Consider the following 17,849-nt stretch of genomic DNA (forward strand, 5'->3'; position numbering starts at 1 on the left):
GCAAGAACACTCTAAGCAGGAACCAGAAACGCAAGGCGCTGAAGGAGGTTTTCTGGATGAGCTTTTGCTGGAATCTTCTCCAATCTTGGACCCGGTTCGGATGATTGAAGTTAAGGATCAACGTATAACTCGAGCTAAATCTAAGCAACTTAAAGAAAAGCAAAAACAGGAAAGACAAGATAAGAAGGGAGCTAAGACTATTACCCAAGAGACTGGAGCCATGGGAGGAGCGAGACCGAAGATTTCGGAAGATATTCGGTTATTCTGCTCTTTGCTCCAGAAAGATAAAGATGACGCTTAAGTGTTTATCTTGGAATGTGAATGGGCTTAATTCAGCACAGAAAAGGAAGAAACTATTTGCATATTTGAAACAATTTAATAATGATATAATTTGTTTACAAGAAACGCATATTACAGTTCAAGATCAAAAATATTTGATAAACTCCAAATTAGGAACACATTTTATATCTTCAACGTTACAAAAAAAGAATGGGGTGGTTATTTATGTAAATAAAAAATTTATGGCTAAAATTATAGAAGCAGATGAAGATGGTAGGTTTGTAGCAATTGAATTACGTACAATAAATAGCCAAATTCTTTTGATCGGAATTTATGCTCCCAATCAACAACAGGATCACTTTTATAAAATGTTACATATCAAAATACTGCAATGGGACTATAGATCTATTTTAATCATGGGAGATTGGAATGGAGTAATTGACTCTAAATTAGATAAAAGGAGTTTGGCGAAGTCCAGGATTAGGTTACCTCAGACTTTTTTTGATATGAAAGAAGATTTGGAATTAAAAGATATTTGGAGAATACACAACCCAAAAGAACTGGATTATACTTTCTTCTCAGATAGACATAGATCCTTCTCTAGGATTGATTTCATTTTGTTGTCAGATGATCTACTTGTTAAGACAAAAAGAACAAAGATTTTTCCAAGAACTTTGACTGACCATAGCCCAGTATGGATAGAAATTGAGATAGATAAGACTGAGAGACGCTCTTGGAGACTAAATGAGAACTTGTTCAGGTATGAAAAAAATACAATAGAACTTAAGAAACACCTGAAAGAATTTTTTGAAATAAATCTGAATAAAGGTACCCCAATAGAAATTGTCTGGGATGCAAGCAAAGCATATATGAGAGGGGTGCTTATTCACATGAACTCTAAACATAGACTGATTCGACAAAAGAAAAGATCTGAACTGGAAGTAGAAATAAAGAATAAAGAACAGCTACTTATTAAAAATCCAACAGATGAAAGAACACGTGGTGCTATAAAACTCTTGAAAGACCAATTTCAAATGCTTATGGCGGAACAAGTTGCAACAAACTTACAATATGCGAAGCATAATACATTTTGCAATGCTTAGAAACCGGGCAGATGGTTGGCCTACACACTGAGGAAAAAACAGAGTATACGGACTATTGATAGTATTGATATTGGAGGGAAAGAAATTTTTCAACAAAAATTAATTAAAGAAGCTTTTGTGGACTATTATTCTAAACTATACGCTAAAGAGGAGGTGCAGAATGGACTTATAGAAAAATACCTAGATGATAAAAGAGTTACAAAAATTACTGATCAACAAAAGGAAAGAATGAATTATCCTATAACAGAGGAGGAGATAATAGTAGCAATTAAACAATTAAAAACAGCTAAAGCTCCTGGAACGGATGGTTTGACAGCAGTGTATTATAAAACTTTGCAAGCTGAAATGGTGGAACAACTCAGAGATTTATTTTGTAATATTCAACAAGGGGGCAAAATACCCCCATCATGGACAACAGCCTTTATATCTCTGATACCAAAAGAGCAAGCCGGTCCTAAAAAACCAGAGAATTATAGACCAATTTCTCTTCTGAATACAGACTATAAAATTTATGCGAAGGTATTAGCCAACAGGTTGATGCCAGTAATTCAAAAGGTGATTCATGATGATCAAGCGGGATTTATCGAGGACAGATACATGAAGGATAATGTAAGGCAAGTAATAGATTTATTGGAATATCTTGAGAAGAATAAACAGATCCCTGAAGTGCTGGTTTTTTTGGATGCAGAGAAGGCCTTTGATAGAGTGGATTGGAATTTTCTACTAAAGACTTTTAAAAAGATGGACTTTGGGGATCAATTTATACAGACGATCTCAGCAATTTATCAAGAGCAAAAGGCACAGATTATCATTAATGGAAGTTTGACAACAGAGTTTAAAATTGAAAAAGGAACAAGACAAGGATGTCCGTTGTCCCCACTCTTATTTATTTTAACACTAGAAGTCTTGCTAAACACAATACGGGACTCTAATATCTTGAAAGGTATAATGATAAGGCAAGAGGATTACAGAATAAAGGCATTTGCAGACGATCTGGTTGTTACCCTAGCACAACCAATGGAATCAATCATCCTGATGAAGGACATTATACAAGACTATGGTAAAGTTTCAGGTTTTAGACTGAATCCAAAAAAGATGAAAATGATAGTTAAAAACATGACACAAAATCATAAACACGAGCTTGAAAGGAGGGCAGGTTTTGAGATTGTACCTAAGGTAAAATATCTAGGAGTTCAGGTTGCAGAATCAAACATGAAATTGTTTCAAAATAATTATGAGGTGTTGTGGCGAGAGGTGCAGAAAGACATGGAGACTTGGAAAAAACTGCAGCTGTCTCTATTTGGAAGAATAGCAGCAGTTAAGATGAACATTTTGCCAAGATTTCTTTTTTTGTTCCAAATGATTCCGGTGCTTAAAAGTGATAAACAACTGAAAGTGTGGCAAACTGGAGTGAATAAGTTTGTCTGGAACGAGAAAAAGCCGAGAGTGAAATTGAAAATTATCCAAGATGTTCCAGAAAGGGGAGGCCTTAAACTTCCAAACCTACAGCTATATTACGATGCAGCAGCTTTGACTTTAACAAGTGATTGGTTTGGAAGGAAAAAGGCTGGAATATTGAATATAGAAAGTTTTGATCTTGAATTTGGATGGCATGCCTACTTATTTTATGACGACAAAGTTGATAAAGTATTTAAAAGCCATATACTTAGAGATTCTTTGATGAGAGTTTGGAAGAAGCACCGATCCAAATGGGATTATAAAATACCGCTATGGCTGGATCTTGGTCATATTTTGTGGAATACAAATATAATGTCACTCGGGGGGTTTTTATACAAAGAGGTTCTTTTTACAGATGCGGGCAGATGGCAGCTGAAGACACTACAGACATTGTTGGCTGAAGGGATTAATTTAACTTGGCTACAATATAATCAACTACAATCGAGATGGAAAGAGGACCAAAAAACTGGTATTATGTTGCATGAGGAAGAATTGGTTAGACATATAAAAGAGAAAGGTCCAATGCATATCAAAAGGCTTTATAATGTTTTGCTAGAAAGGGATTCAGAAACTGAATTAGTTAAAGACTGTATGATTAAGTGGGCACAAAATTTTGAAGAATCAGTGATGTTGGAAACATGGGAAAAAATTTGGGTTCAGAATGTTAAATTTACACAGAATTTGAGGGAAAATTTCTATAAAATGTTTTATAGATGGCATTTAGATCCCAAAAAGTTGTCGTGTATGTACCCTAATGTTCAACCAAAATGTTGGAGATGTGATTGTTTAGATGCCACATATTATCATGTTTGGTGGACCTGTACGAAAGTTAAGGCTTTTTGGATAAAAATTTGGTGGGTCATGCAGAATGTTTTGAAGAAAAAAATTCAATTTTCTCCACAACTGTTTTTATTGGGTATAGTTAAGGGTTTTACATTGGGTGAAACAAAACTGATATTGTATATGATAACAGCAGCAAGATTGTTGATAGGTAAATATTGGAAAAATGAAGCTTTGCCCACTATTGAGGAATGGACTTTGAAGATGGCCAGTTTTGCAGAGATGGCGAAGATTTCAGCATACTTAAAAGACTGTTCACAAGAGACTTATGAATGGGAATGGAAAAAGTGGATAGAATATATCCAGAACAAATATCAAACTAGGAAGTACCAAATAGCTTTCATTTGAAAGTAATGTATTAGAAATATTTTAATGTAATGAAAAGGGGGGAAAAAAATTATAAGGGGGAGGGCGGGGCTCAAGTTTTATACAAGTTTTATATTAAGGGGGGTTTCTTTATTTGATATGACTATATTGTGTGGAAGTCCGGGGGGGAGGGGAGGGTTAGGGAGGGTTAGGGAGGTTGGGAAGTTTGGGGTGGGTGTTGGGGGGGGGGAAAGGGTTGAAAATGTAATTGTAAAACTTTTGCAATAAAAAAACAACACTGATATAGATAAACCCATTTCTTCTTTGAATCTCTAGCTCAAACCTCATCAGGTTTACTCACAAAGGCCTAATTTTTCAGCCTAAACTACATAAGATAGAAGAAATATACTGTTAGGATATGGTGCTTGCCTAACAGGTTGGCCAGGCAATATATAAACTAACATGATGAATATGTATTCTATTCTATTCTATGACTTTAAGAGGTACTGCTGAGTCATTGTAATGCTGAGTCATTGTATCCTGATTGGATAAGATCTGTAGTAACTGTATTTAAGGAGAGCTTGAATGTAGTCATTGTGGACATGCCACCATCGTGACCTGTTACCAGCGTGAACTTGTTGCTATTTATTACCTACTGCTGTTTTGTATTTTCTACTTGATCTTTTACATGGTCTAATGTGATCGTGGTTTATTTATTCTTTTTTTTTAGAACTATTTATATTGTTCCTGTTTGATCCTTTTACTACAAACTGGTAAGAAGAATTTTGTATCTTTGGACTGATTATGACTGGCTAAGACTTGGATTGATTAAAGACTATGAGATTGTTTTTCACTACAAAGTGAAAACTTTGATAAACCAGTTTATATGTATTTTATTCGTTATTGGTCTCAGCACTGTTTCCATGTGTTCTACGCTCTGCTGGTTGTTAACACAACAATATCTTTAACATATACCATTTGATATTTCAAGTGTTATGAATGGTACATCTTTAAGTATTTAATTATATCCTTCTTGTGCACTCTCCTTCCTCTGCACTTCGCCTTATTCCTTCACATAGTATCATACCTTATAAAAAAGTGAATTTACTGAAACAAAAGGAACTGAAACAAGAATGGGAAGCAATAGGAAGAAAAGCAGGAAGTAATAGGTTTATCACCACATGCAATACTTTTGTATATCATATTAGACAAAACAATATGAAGATTATCAAAGCCAAGGTTGAATAGAACCAAAGCATTGCTACTGTTACATGTCTTTTGAGCCTTATATTCTTGGCCACAAATATACCAAGAACCCTATTAATAGCATTCAAGCTTCAGCTCACCATACTGTATGATGATTGACTTCTGGAAATAGGGAGAGGAAGAAAAAAGATAATAATAGTAGTTGAAATACTATTCTACTGTTTTAATAATCTGATGTCTTTTTTCCCTCTTGTTTTATTCAGGGAGAGAAAAATTAGTTGTTGTTTTTCCCTGCAACCCTGTGCAATTCCTTTGATAAATTCAAGCAATGTTTCTTTAGCAACCTCTTACGCTAGAATTATGCCATGAGTCTGAATACAATTTAAATAAATGAATAAATAAATAAATTCATCTGAGTTTGAGGCTAAAATCTGAGTGTCATCAGTGCTTACCTTCCGATGTGCTCTCCTGGGGATTGCAGTGACAATATCTGCGAGAGAAATGGACGAGGACCCGCTCCCGTTCCTGTGTCTCTCCCATAAGGGGGAAAGCTTTTAGGAAAGCTCTAAACATAGAAAGTAATTATTAAGAAAGCAACTAAACAAACAAGAGATTTAATATATCAAACTTTTTCAAGTTTTAAAAGTACCAAACCTTTTGGGATCAGAGACATTCTGTGAGGATTTGAACTCGAAAGACTGTAAGTCAACAAGTGACTTACTCAAGTGATTTGAACTAAATAGCAGAGACTGTAGCTCTTGCTGACATCTGATTTGGGTGTTTTGCTCCCAAAAGATCTTTGGTGGAATGTGCCCAGATAGTGACCATCATTCCCATGGAAAAAAGACACCCCCTCACTTTTGAAAATGTCCAGGTGGCTCATACTTTTGGTTTTTATTTCTTTTCATAGCAGAAAGACCCTCCATTCAGATAACAGGCTGGTTCCCTTTCGTGGCAGTCCTGGAGTCACTCAATGACAGCATTGTCATGGTACATGGTATGGTCATCTATCATTTCAAGAAACAGCACCAAGAAAGAAGCCGCTTTTGGAGGAAGCCCATAATACTGGTCTTATGTGGAACAATTTTGTTGTAGAAAGGAATAAAAATATCAAATGCACAATATTTTTGTGAATGTGAAATATGAGTATGAAAAGAAAAGAAAAACAAAGACCAAATGGTTAAATACCTTCTACATCAATCCCACACCAATGAATTTATATCCAGATGTTTCATTAAAAATGTAAGTTGCAAAATGGAAAGCAGAATGGCTTGGATTTACTATATATTTGAACTGGTAGATTATATGCAGAAAATAAAACCAAAAGGCCAGCTTTTTTCACAATAATTAATTAGATACCTGCAGGAAATCCATAGCAAAATATAAATGTAATAGGCCTTCCCAATTCCTATTCCCCAGGAAACAGCATTAAAAGCAATCTTGCTTCTAGTACGGCATTTAATACATGAGCATAATGACTAGAGCTTATTGAGCTATATCTCTTTTGTCAATTGCCCAAACCCCTCTTAAAATCAAATCAAAGTTATATTCTATTGCAACCCGTGATAGTGAATTCTATAGCTTAATAATGTGCTGGGTGAAAAGCACTTACTGTAGTACCTGTAAACCAGATCGTGTTTTTATTAAGCTATTGATATCTTTCCTGATTTGTCACTGCTAATTCACTGGTTTAGATGTGAAGTTAGAATTGTTTTCTTCAATGTGTATCATATCTACAGTGAAATGCCTTCTGTTTGGGGAGCATAGAATCAATAGAAAGACATATGTCAGAGATGCAAAAGAAATGTATATTAACCAAACCAATGTAAGTGTTAGAAACAGGAGTGGGGCAAAAAAAATCAGTAGCAGTCACAGCTATGCAGATGAGGCTCCATCCCTTTTATATTTTGCAATGCATGTAAAAAAGGGGTGGAATTTAGATAATATGGCTGTGACTGCCCTGAAAACACGCTGATTAGAAATCTGAAATGGAAGGCATAATTTCATTTTACAGATAAACATGTAAAATAAAACAGATAGCACTTTAAACAGAAAAAGTTGCTTTAGGAAATGTAACTTCCAGTAAAGAAGAGGTTAAGGTAAGGTCAGAGTTTTCCCCATAGTCTTTTAATTAGAAGTGTGCTCTCACACCCTAATCCTGCCTTTCAGCCCATGGAAATTTATAACATTACAAGCAAAGCAAAAGTAAACTAGGGTCGTGGTTTGCCATCATGCTCAATGGATAAAGAGAAGAGGCCTGAGAGAATAATATTCATATGTGGATCAGACTACTCAGTGAGTCAGCATATGGTTTCTGCTCAACCAACAAACATTTTAAACTTTTTTAGTCTTTATAATACCCAACATTTTTTTTATAGATGAACAGTGCTTGTTTATAAACAACCAATGCTATCTCTTTTTCTTTTTTAACCCTAAAAATTGTTAAGTTAATTTTGCAAAATTCCAGAAGCATAAAATTAACAGATTCAATTATTTATTAATCAGCCCTGCTCACCTTAGTGCTTTATCCAAGGTCAACCCAGTAAAATCGAAGAAACTGAGATATTCTTCTGCTACCATTTTGCTAAATTCGTTACTGTAATTAAAGATAACACCAATAATTATGGGCATACTCTTCACAAAGAATCCTGTAAACGAATGTGTTTGTGAGTATACACTAGACACCAAATTAGTGTATACCTCAAATTGGGAGTGGAAAAGGCCAAATTTGATTGGGTTAAGAGTAGGGTACTATCCTCTCATTGGAATCTGGGGGAAAAATCGTTCTCATTTTTTGCTTTCAGTATAATTCTGATTTTTGTTCTCCTTTTAATGTATAAACAATAAGTTAAACCTCAAATGGAAAAATTGGAAACAATAGACTGAAACAAGAAAGTATCAAAGTTTTTTTGGATACAACCTCTTAATAGCTTGGTTTGGAGAACCTTACACTCGACTAGCTGTGTTTATTTCTAATATGTGTAGGAATAGGGATTTTGTTTATGTGTTTATGATACATGATTGTACAGATGCATTATTCTATCATTCCATATTCTGGAAGAGCTGGGAGAGTGCTTCACATCTTTAGAAATGCATTAGGGAAGTAGAAATGGAGAACTGAGGAGGGAGATATATTTATTTGTTTGTTAAATTTATTTGCTGCCTATCTTACTGAGGGGTCTACTTTTGACAGCTTACAACAATAAAAACAGAAATAAAAATAAGTGTAAACATAATAACAATAAATGGAACAATAGAATAAACAATGGAAAAGATAACAATGATATAGCGATATGAGAAGGTGGGCAGATGGGAAAGCAGAGAGTGAGGGGAGAGGTAGGGTTAGCTATCAATCTAGTAGTCAGCTCCAATGTGGTACTCCCCTATTGGGGTCCCAGGCCAACCGGAAGAGCAGGTCTTCAGAAACTTATGGAAGGATAGGAGGCTGGAGGCAGGTTTCACCTTGGAGGGTAGGATGTTGGATTAGAGTGTTTTGGATAATCTCCCAGATTTTGTTTTTATTTCTTGTTGTGTTTACTCATAACAGAGTGAAATTTATCATGACTATAATTACAATTATTTTACAGAACTCGTTATCTATACTGTATAAGAACACATCTTAAAAGCATCTCAAGTGCTAACATTTCTGAGAAAATCAAAATGAATCAATTAGCAGTGAAGCAGAGAATATAAATCATTCCTCATCAAGCAGTGTTCTACAAATAATCAGAAATATCTCTAAGCCAGAAACAAACATGACATTGTAAAAGATATGCAAGATACATACCTCAAATTCACATGTTACATACTTTAGAAATCAGGATATGTGTTATATTTATATTCATGGCTGCAATACCAAAAGTGCAGAAAAGGCAATCTTACATTATGCAAACCCATATTTACATTAATGCTACCTTAGGTAAAGGATACAAAAAAAATGGCAACTGCTATTTTTTTCTTCTAGTACAAAATACCAGATTTTTTTGTGGATGGACAGAATGACGTGCAGAAACATCAGCTTATGCCAGAATCCCCAATGTGAAATCCTTGTGATAACCTATAATATTTATATGTGTGTCTATATTGGTGTGTTTAAGTCAGTCTTCACTCCTGGTGACTACCTAGACAAGTCCTTGCCTGCAGTTTTCTTGACAAGGTTTTTCAGAAGTTGCTTGCCATTACCTCTTCCTAGGGCTGAGAGAGAGTGACTGGCCTAAGGTCACCCAACTACTTCTGCCTAAGGCAGAACTAGAACTCATAGTTCTAACTTGGGCCTTTAACCACTACTCAAAATGGCCATTGAAGTAAGATTATTAATAATGAACATATATTTTAAAGTATGCAAAATGTTAAATACGTGCCATGTGGCTTTTTCTTGAAAACAATGTCATTTTTTTCAATATATTCAATCCCAGAGTATATATTGGAAATGAACATTGTTTTAAAGGAGAAAGGATCTCACAAGGTTCAAACTAGACTAGGAGAAAGACCAATATCCAGAATCACACATACACCTTAAGCCCAAAGTCTGTTAACCTCACAGCAAATATGGGAGGGAATGCTTGAAATACACCAGGACATGGTGCAAGCAAACTGAAGGACCCAGATGCCTCTACATACTCAGAGCATGGAAAACAAATAGGAATGGAAAGTCTTGGTACAGGAATTGGGGGAGGGGCAGCAAATATGACATTTTTGGTGTTATGGAAAGTTGATAAGCGGATTCATGATTGGAATATAGTACTGGAAGGTTATGTTTTTAAAAGAACCATTTGGGTTAATTCAGTATAAAAAAAGAATGTTGAAGAACCAGAAAAACTAGAAAGAGATGAGTTTTACATCTATCTTAATAGCACAGGAAATAGTCCCATTAGTAAATTACCTGAGCAGAAGGGTTGAAGTAATAATTTTATATTACTTTTTATTGATAAATGATGGAAATCCATTTTTCATAACTTATTCAAAAAACTTAAATTAGAATATATTGAAGGTTTTTTCTGCATCCTGGAAACCCAATACAGCTGTTTCACTACTATTAGAATGCAATTTTAAAATTTACCAATGATCTAATATCAGAGCTGTGACATATCATAAAGCCAGATAACACTGGATGAATTACTGAATAGAATATTTTCTATAATCTTCATGCCAAATTAGCTGTCAATATTTTAGCAACTATATTTAACAAGAAAATTGAATGAGGAATGACATATTTTGTTGGATTCTTTCATTTTTTCAGAATAATCACTATAAAAGCATCATACTATGAAAACAGTAAGGATACATTATTTATCTCTAACCGTATAGGAGAGAAATTCTTAGATTTTTCATACCTTTCAATGGGGATCCTGTCTAACCTGGGGGTGGGGGGTGGGGCTTTCCAGATTATTCTGCCAATTGTATTGTGTATCCTCTGCAGTATTAATGTTCAGTTAAATCTCTTGAATGTGTATGCAACATTTTCAGAAGATTAATTCCATATAAAAAGGTATTCATCTGCTGAACTGATGATACCTTTGCATTATTATGGGCAGAATATAAATGGGTCATTCCATGTCAAGTGGTCTGATTTCAGAAAACTGCCCTGCTCGACCATCATGTTTCTCATACCTTTCCTTCCAGAGATATAAAAAGCCAAATTTTAACCTTTTTTTCGAGCCACAATATTTTTGGCCAACTTTGCTCCAAATTATCTAGATGGAGATCGCTCACGAGAATGTTTTTATTATTTTGTTTAATAGAGCACAAAAAGTTGTACAAGATGGCCAAGTTTTGTTCCTCTCAACAAAATATTGCCAGAGATATTATGTCTCAAAGTTGCTGGAACCTCAGAGTCATACTGTAGAAGACTGCAGTATGGGGGTCACACAAATGACTATATCTCCACAAGTATTGCATCAGCACACATAACACTTTACCAATGTTCATTGGGGACAATTGTACATGTTCACACAAAACTTCATCGAAATCCGTGATGGTCGAGCAGGGACCCCCAGACCACTTGACATGGAATGACCCAAATTCTCATCCAGAGAATGAGTTATTTCAGCAGTCTCCAATCTTGGCAACTTTAAGACTTGTGGACATCAACTGACAACATTCCCCAGTCAGCACAGCATAACTGACTGTTCTGCCCCAGTTACGGACCCCAAAGGACGCAGCACACACAAAGTCCGTACAAACCTTAATTTACTAATTAAAGACTACTGATGAGCTTTCTTAGTAGTTGTTTGAACACAAGTACAATAAATTAGTCTTTTCTGAACAAGGGCTGTTAATTTAACTTCTTTTTTTTTATTTCTTTTTTTTTAATATAAACTTTATTGTTTAAAAGAAAAAACATTTAAAAACATACAAGTTTCTCACAATTGAGAAACAAATTTACATATACAGTACATAAACGTCACCTCTTAGCTAATTTCCATTATTCTATATAAATATATTATATGTATTATATGTACATATATATAAACATACAATAAAGTATTCTATATTCTATTCCTCTGACAGTGCTGTTTTTTGTTATATTGATTTCTTCTAAATTTCATCTCTACCCAATTCCTTTCCTCTGGTTTATCCATTGGTACCATCTATTCCATGTTTCATAATATTTAGAGTCCTCCTTATCCTGTAACTCTAAAGTTAGTCTATCCATCTCTGCGCATGTATATATTTTTTGTATTAATTCCTGATCTGTTGGCAATCGATCGCTTTTCCAGAATTGTGCTAGTGCTAATCTTGCCGCCGTGATTATATGAAGTATTAGGTATTTTATGTCATTTCGGATGTTCTTTTTGATCATGCCCAATAGAAAAATCTCCGGTTCTAATTCAATTTCACAATCTGTAATTTCTCTTATCCATATCCTTACCTTGTTCCAGTATTTCTTAATGACCGGGCAAAGCCACCAAGCATGGTAGAAAGTTCCCTGTGTTTTTCTGCACTTCCAACAGGTCGAATCTACATTTGGGTACATTTTCGCAAGTCTTGCGGGGGCCAAATGCCATCGATACCACATCTTATAATGATTTTCTTTGTAGGCCACCGATTTTGTCATGCTATAATTAGTTTCCCAGACTCTTTCCCAGTCTTCTAGCTGTAGACTGTGCCCGATGTTTCTCGCCCATGCTATCATCTGCCCTTTCACTAATTCTTCTGCCAAATCATATTCAAGTAAATATTTGTAGATTTTCAAAATTAATTTCCCTTCTTTAGATTCTAATAATTTATCCAACCTGTTTTGTTTCAAATCTATTCCCCCCTCCTCCTGATCCTTCCTGTATCTTATTTTTATTTGTGAGTAGGGCCATCAGTCTATTGCTATTCCTTGTTCTTTTAATTCTTCCCTAGTTTTTAATTTGCCCTGTGCATCTAATATTTCTCTATATCGTAGTATTTTTTGTTTTGATAATATATTTGGGTGGGTAATTGCTTCTATTGTCGACAACCAACCGGGGATTTTCATATAATGCTTACGTTGAATTTGTTGCCAAGTACTAATTAAAGATTTCCTAATGGTATGATTGTTAAAATGTTTGTGTGATTTGTTTCCAGAGTTCCAAATAAAGGCATGCCATCCCTTCATTAGGTCATGTCCTTCCAACTTTAACAGTCTTTGATTCTCCAAAGTTATCCATTCCTTGATCCATAGTAAACTGGCAGCCCTATAATATTTTTGCCACGCTGGGAAACCGAAACCACTCCTAATTTTATTGTCCTGTAATATGTTTAATTTTATTCTCGATTTTTTCCCCTCCCATACAAATTTTGTGGTTATTTTATCCAAATTGTCAAAAAATTTCTTATCTAATTTTATTGGGATCGTTTGGAATAAATAAAGGAGTCTTGGAAGTATGTTAGATTTTACCACTGCTATCCTCCCCAAAAGGGATAACTTTAGTTTCCCCCATTTATCTAAATCTTCTTTAATTTTCTGGACCAAGGGTTCATAATTGTCTTGTTTTATTGTTATTGTTCTAGCCGTCAGATGAATCCCTAAATATTTCACCTTCTTAACTGCCTGTAGTTGTGAAACCTTTACTAATTGCTCTACTTGCTTTGCTGCCATATTTTTTGTTATCATATTTGTTTTTTCTTTATTGATTTTTAGGCCTGCCACTCTTCCAAATTTTTCAATTTCTTTTATTAACTTGGGGGTTGTTTCTATTGGGTCTTCTACAAAAAAGACAAGGTCATCCGCAAAAGCTTGGACCTTGTACTCCTCTCTCTTAATCTGTAATCCTTGTATCTCTTTGTTTACCCTAATTCTAATTAATAAATTTTCTAGCGTTAAAATAAAAAGCAAAGGGGATAGCGGACATCCCTGCCTTACTCCTTTATTTATTCCAAAAAATCCCGTTAGTTCCCCATTTACCAATATACATGCTTTTTGATCTTGGTATATTGATGATATCATTTTTGTAAATTTATCGCCGAAATTCATATTTTTAATTTGATGTTTCATAAATTGCCAGTTTACTTGGTCAAACGCTTTTTGTGCATCCAGAAAGATCAGGGCTATCTGTCTTTCTGAATGCACTTCATAATACTCTAAGACATCTAGTACCATCCTTAAATTATTTTTTATTTGTCTTGTGGGCAGAAAACCGTTTTGGTCGTGATGTATTTTGTTATGTAGTATTTTTTTCATTCTATTACCAATTATATTCATTAGAATCTTATAATTGGTGTTCAACAAAGAAATCAGCCTGTAATTTTTTATCAATGTGGCATCTGCCCCTTCTTTTGGTATTAGGGAGATATATGCTTCTTTCCATGTGTTTGGTAATTTTGCCTCTGACAGGGCTTCATTATATACTTCTAATAATATTCCATTTAATAGTTCTCTGAATGTTTTGTAAAATTCTGTTGGTAAACCATCAGTCCCCGGGGTTTTATTATTTTTCTGTCTCTTCAATGCTTCTTTTAATTCACCCATCGTGATCTCCCTATTTAGTAATTCTTTTTCCTCCTCTGTTAATATTTGTACCCCCTCTCCTTTTAAGTACTGTTCAATTTCCTCTGTTGTTACTATGTCCTTCTCATAAAGCTTCTGATAATATTGAAGTATTATTTCCTTTTTTTTCTCTATGCTTTGTTGGATCCTCCCCTCATCATCTTGTAATTTCTGAATTGTTCTTTTTTCCTTTTCCTTCCTTAGCCTATATGCCAACCACCTCCCTGGTTTGTTTGCATGTTCAAAGTGGTTCTGCCTTATATATTTCAAATTTAGTGCGTATTTCCCTTGTTCTAATATATTGAGCTTATGTTTCGCCGCTATCCACTTCACCCTTATTTCTTCATCCCCTGGTTTCCCTTGCAATTTATGTTCCCAGTTTTGAATTTCCTCCCGTATTTTATTGTATACTTTTTCTCTCTCCTTTCTCCTTTTTGCATTGTACGCTATTGTAAGGCCTCTTATATACGCCTTAGTGGTGTCCCATAAATTTTGTAGGGAGGTGTGTTGTTTTGTATTTTCCTTATAGAACAATTCTAGTTCCTTTTCCATATACTTCTTATATTCTTTCTCTTTCATTACCTGTAAATTCATTGTCCATCTGTTTTTCTTTCTCTGGTGCCCCTTCCAGGTCATCATTAACGGGTTATGATCTGCCCAATCGTTTGATAAGATTTCTACCATTTCTATCTCTCTCATTAACATACCAGATACCCATGCCATGTCTACCCTGGACCAGGACTTATGTGGATTCGAGTAATATGTGAAATTCTTGATTTCAGGATTATAAAACCTCCAGCTATCTATCATGTTTAACTCTTCAACCATTTCTGTAAAGGTTCTAGGTAATATATTTTTCCTATGTTTATTTTGCTGGTCAGATTTATAATCTTTTTTGACATCCGAAATGGCATTAAAATCTCCAATTAAACATACATTTTCCATTTTTTGCTCTATGATTTTTTCATGTACTTTTTTGTAGAATTCTAATTGTTTGCTATTTGGTGCATATATCGCAACCAATAATATATTTTTGAAGTCAAGTTTTAACTCTATCATCACAATTCTACCTTCAGTGTCTGTATATCTTATATTACTATCTATCCCTTCCTTAATATATACCACTACTCCTCTTTTTTTTTCTTCTGCCAGTGATGCATATGTTATTCCTAATTTCTTATATTGTATGTAATTTATGTCTTGTTTTCTTATGTGTACCTCCTGGAGACATACTATGTCAGACTTTTGTTTCAGAATTTTTTAAAAATTTGGTGTCGTTTAGATGGTGAGTTGAGGCCATTTACGTTTACTGATAGAATTCTTAAAGTTCTTTCCATGTCTTACTGACTTTCCTGTTGTTTCTTCTTTGCTTCTTCTAATTCCTTTTTTTGCCTCTTGTTTGTACTCCTCCTTCCTCCTGAGTCTCTCCTTCCTCCTCTTTCCCTCCCTGTGGTGAGGTTCTTTCACGTTCCTGACTCTGTTTTCCTTTAATGCTTCTTCCTCCCTCCTCTCTGCTGCCATTTGTTATCTCACTGGCCATCATTTGGTCATATAGTTTCCTTGCTTTACTCTGCGAATCCACCTTTATTTTCCTTCCCTGCCATGTTACCAACATTCCCTTGGGTATTGTCCATTTGAAAGGTATATATCTCCTGTTTAGCAACGTGGCCAGGAACCAGTAATCTTTCCGCAAGTCTCTTATTCTCTTAGGAATTTGTTTCAAAGTTATTATTTCTTTATTCTTGTAAAGCATGGGTTCGTCCTTTGTTATTTTATAAACGATATCTCTCACCTTTCTTCTCACGAATCTTATGTGTACCTCCCGTGGAAGTTTGTGTTGTCGGGCGTAGTTTGTGTGTACGCGGTACACTTCATTTAATTCATTTATTATTTCTTCCCTTTCTCTTTGGAGAGCCTCAGCTATCATCTCCGCCATTATCATTGTCAAATCTTCTCTTTCTTCGGCTACATTTTGAAAACGCAGAAAGAATGCCGCCTTTTCCATCTCCAGCTGGGCTACTGTGTTCTCAAACTCTTTATTTAATCCCGTCATTTTTGTGTCCAATGCTTCCAACTTTTCTTCTGTCAATTCAGTTTTTTGTTCTATTTCTTTTATCTTTTGATCATTTCTTTGGATAATTTCTTGGATCAGGTCCATTTTTTCATCAATCTTTTGGATGTTGTTCTTAACTTCCTTCTTTACCTCATCCATATCTTTCCTAGATTGTTCATGGTTTCTGGTCATGCACTATTGCATTTTGACCATTGTTTCTTGTATTGACATTAAAGTAGCTTGCATTGTTGGCTGACTAGGTGTGCTGGGTTGTTTTTCTGATACAAACATTCCCTCTAGGGTTTTCTGTGACACTGGTGAAGCCGATGGTCCAGCTAAGATTGATGTCATTTTCTTCGCAGTCTTCAACATTGTTGTGGTGGTGCTTGTCATCTCTTTCAGAATTCTATATTGTTCCACCAGTATTTTATCAACTTTCTCCTAAATCACCATCCAACTTTTATCTAATTTCTTTCTTTTCCTTTCCTTTTCACTTGTAGAAAATTCAATTCAATAGTCTCTCATTTACTCTACCTATTTTCTTTAAATTAGATTACTTTAACTAATTGTCTCTTATAAGATACTTTGTAAAAAATGCAATAAAAATATATAATATAGATATTACATAATATCTATATTATATATAGATATTATATTATAGAATTATATTATTAATATAAGTTAATCTAAATAGCTAATATAAATATAAGTAGATAAATATAAATAGATATAAATAGATATAAATATAGATATATAAAAATAGATAATCACAGGCTTTGCAAAGTAATTAATTCAATTAGTTCCCACTATTTCCTTCTAAAGCACTACAATTATTATAAATCCTAATTTATTATATACTATATACTGTATGTACTATTATATACTATATACTAATTTATTTATTAATAAACACAAGTATCACTATGATTCTTAATTCTGATATATATCAATAACAAAGCAATTATCTATGTTTTTTTAAAAAAAGAAAGAAAAGAGGATTATATAAGAGTAATATATTTCAATGACTTTCTATGACTTTTATAAGTCTTTTTCGTCATAATTTCAACAAAAGAGAGGTCTTTCCTGTTCCAATATGGCGATCTCCAATCTGCACAGTCACAGTCCACAATTTATTCTTTGCCAAAATACCTCTCTCCTTCTCTTAGAGCAGCCAAAAAAGGGAGGATATAAGAAATGTTCGTTTTCTTTAAGTCTTTAAATCTCTGTACTTCAAATCCACCTCTCCTCACCTTCGTCTTCACTGTTTAAAGTCTTTCTCCGCTTGTCTCTGTCTCGTCCTCTCCCTTTCTGCTCACCTCCTCAGTTGCCGCCCCTTTACGCTCTGAGATCTTCTCTTCCATGCTGCTCCTCCGGAAAAATTATTTCCTCCTCGTTTTTGCGCCAAAATACTCCAAAATACTCCAAACGATCCTCGTTTGCTCACCCTTGGCAGTTTTGCACTGTACTCACTCCTCCGCTTCCCCGCTGGTCTCAATTGGCTTGTCGGGCCTCCGGGCCAGCTGCGCTCGTCAGCTAGCTTCTTCCCGAGCCTGGATTGAGGGATCTTCTCGGTACGGCGGGAGATCGCACCTCTCCTCGCCTCCCCCGAAGTTTCCCCTCTCTATTCCCGATCTCTCCAAGATCGGTC

General features: G+C 34.8%; 1 protein-coding gene across 1 annotated transcript in view; it reads right to left on the reverse strand.

Moving 5' to 3' along the window:
• Nucleotides 1-17,849, reverse strand: part of PSD2 (pleckstrin and Sec7 domain containing 2) — a 172,716-nt gene that overhangs the window by 122,493 nt on the left and 32,374 nt on the right. The window contains exons 5-6 of the mRNA XM_034411681.3: nt 7,708-7,788; nt 5,645-5,757 (exon numbers count right to left, since the gene is read on the reverse strand). Of these exons, the coding sequence (XP_034267572.1) occupies nt 5,645-5,757; nt 7,708-7,788 (194 nt within the window). The remainder of the gene's footprint in view (nt 1-5,644; nt 5,758-7,707; nt 7,789-17,849) is intronic.

The sequence above is a fragment of the Pantherophis guttatus genome, chromosome 3, assembly GCF_059756535.1.
Source record: "Pantherophis guttatus breed Tessera chromosome 3, ASM5975653v1, whole genome shotgun sequence".
Taxonomy (NCBI): Eukaryota; Metazoa; Chordata; class Lepidosauria; order Squamata; family Colubridae; genus Pantherophis; species Pantherophis guttatus.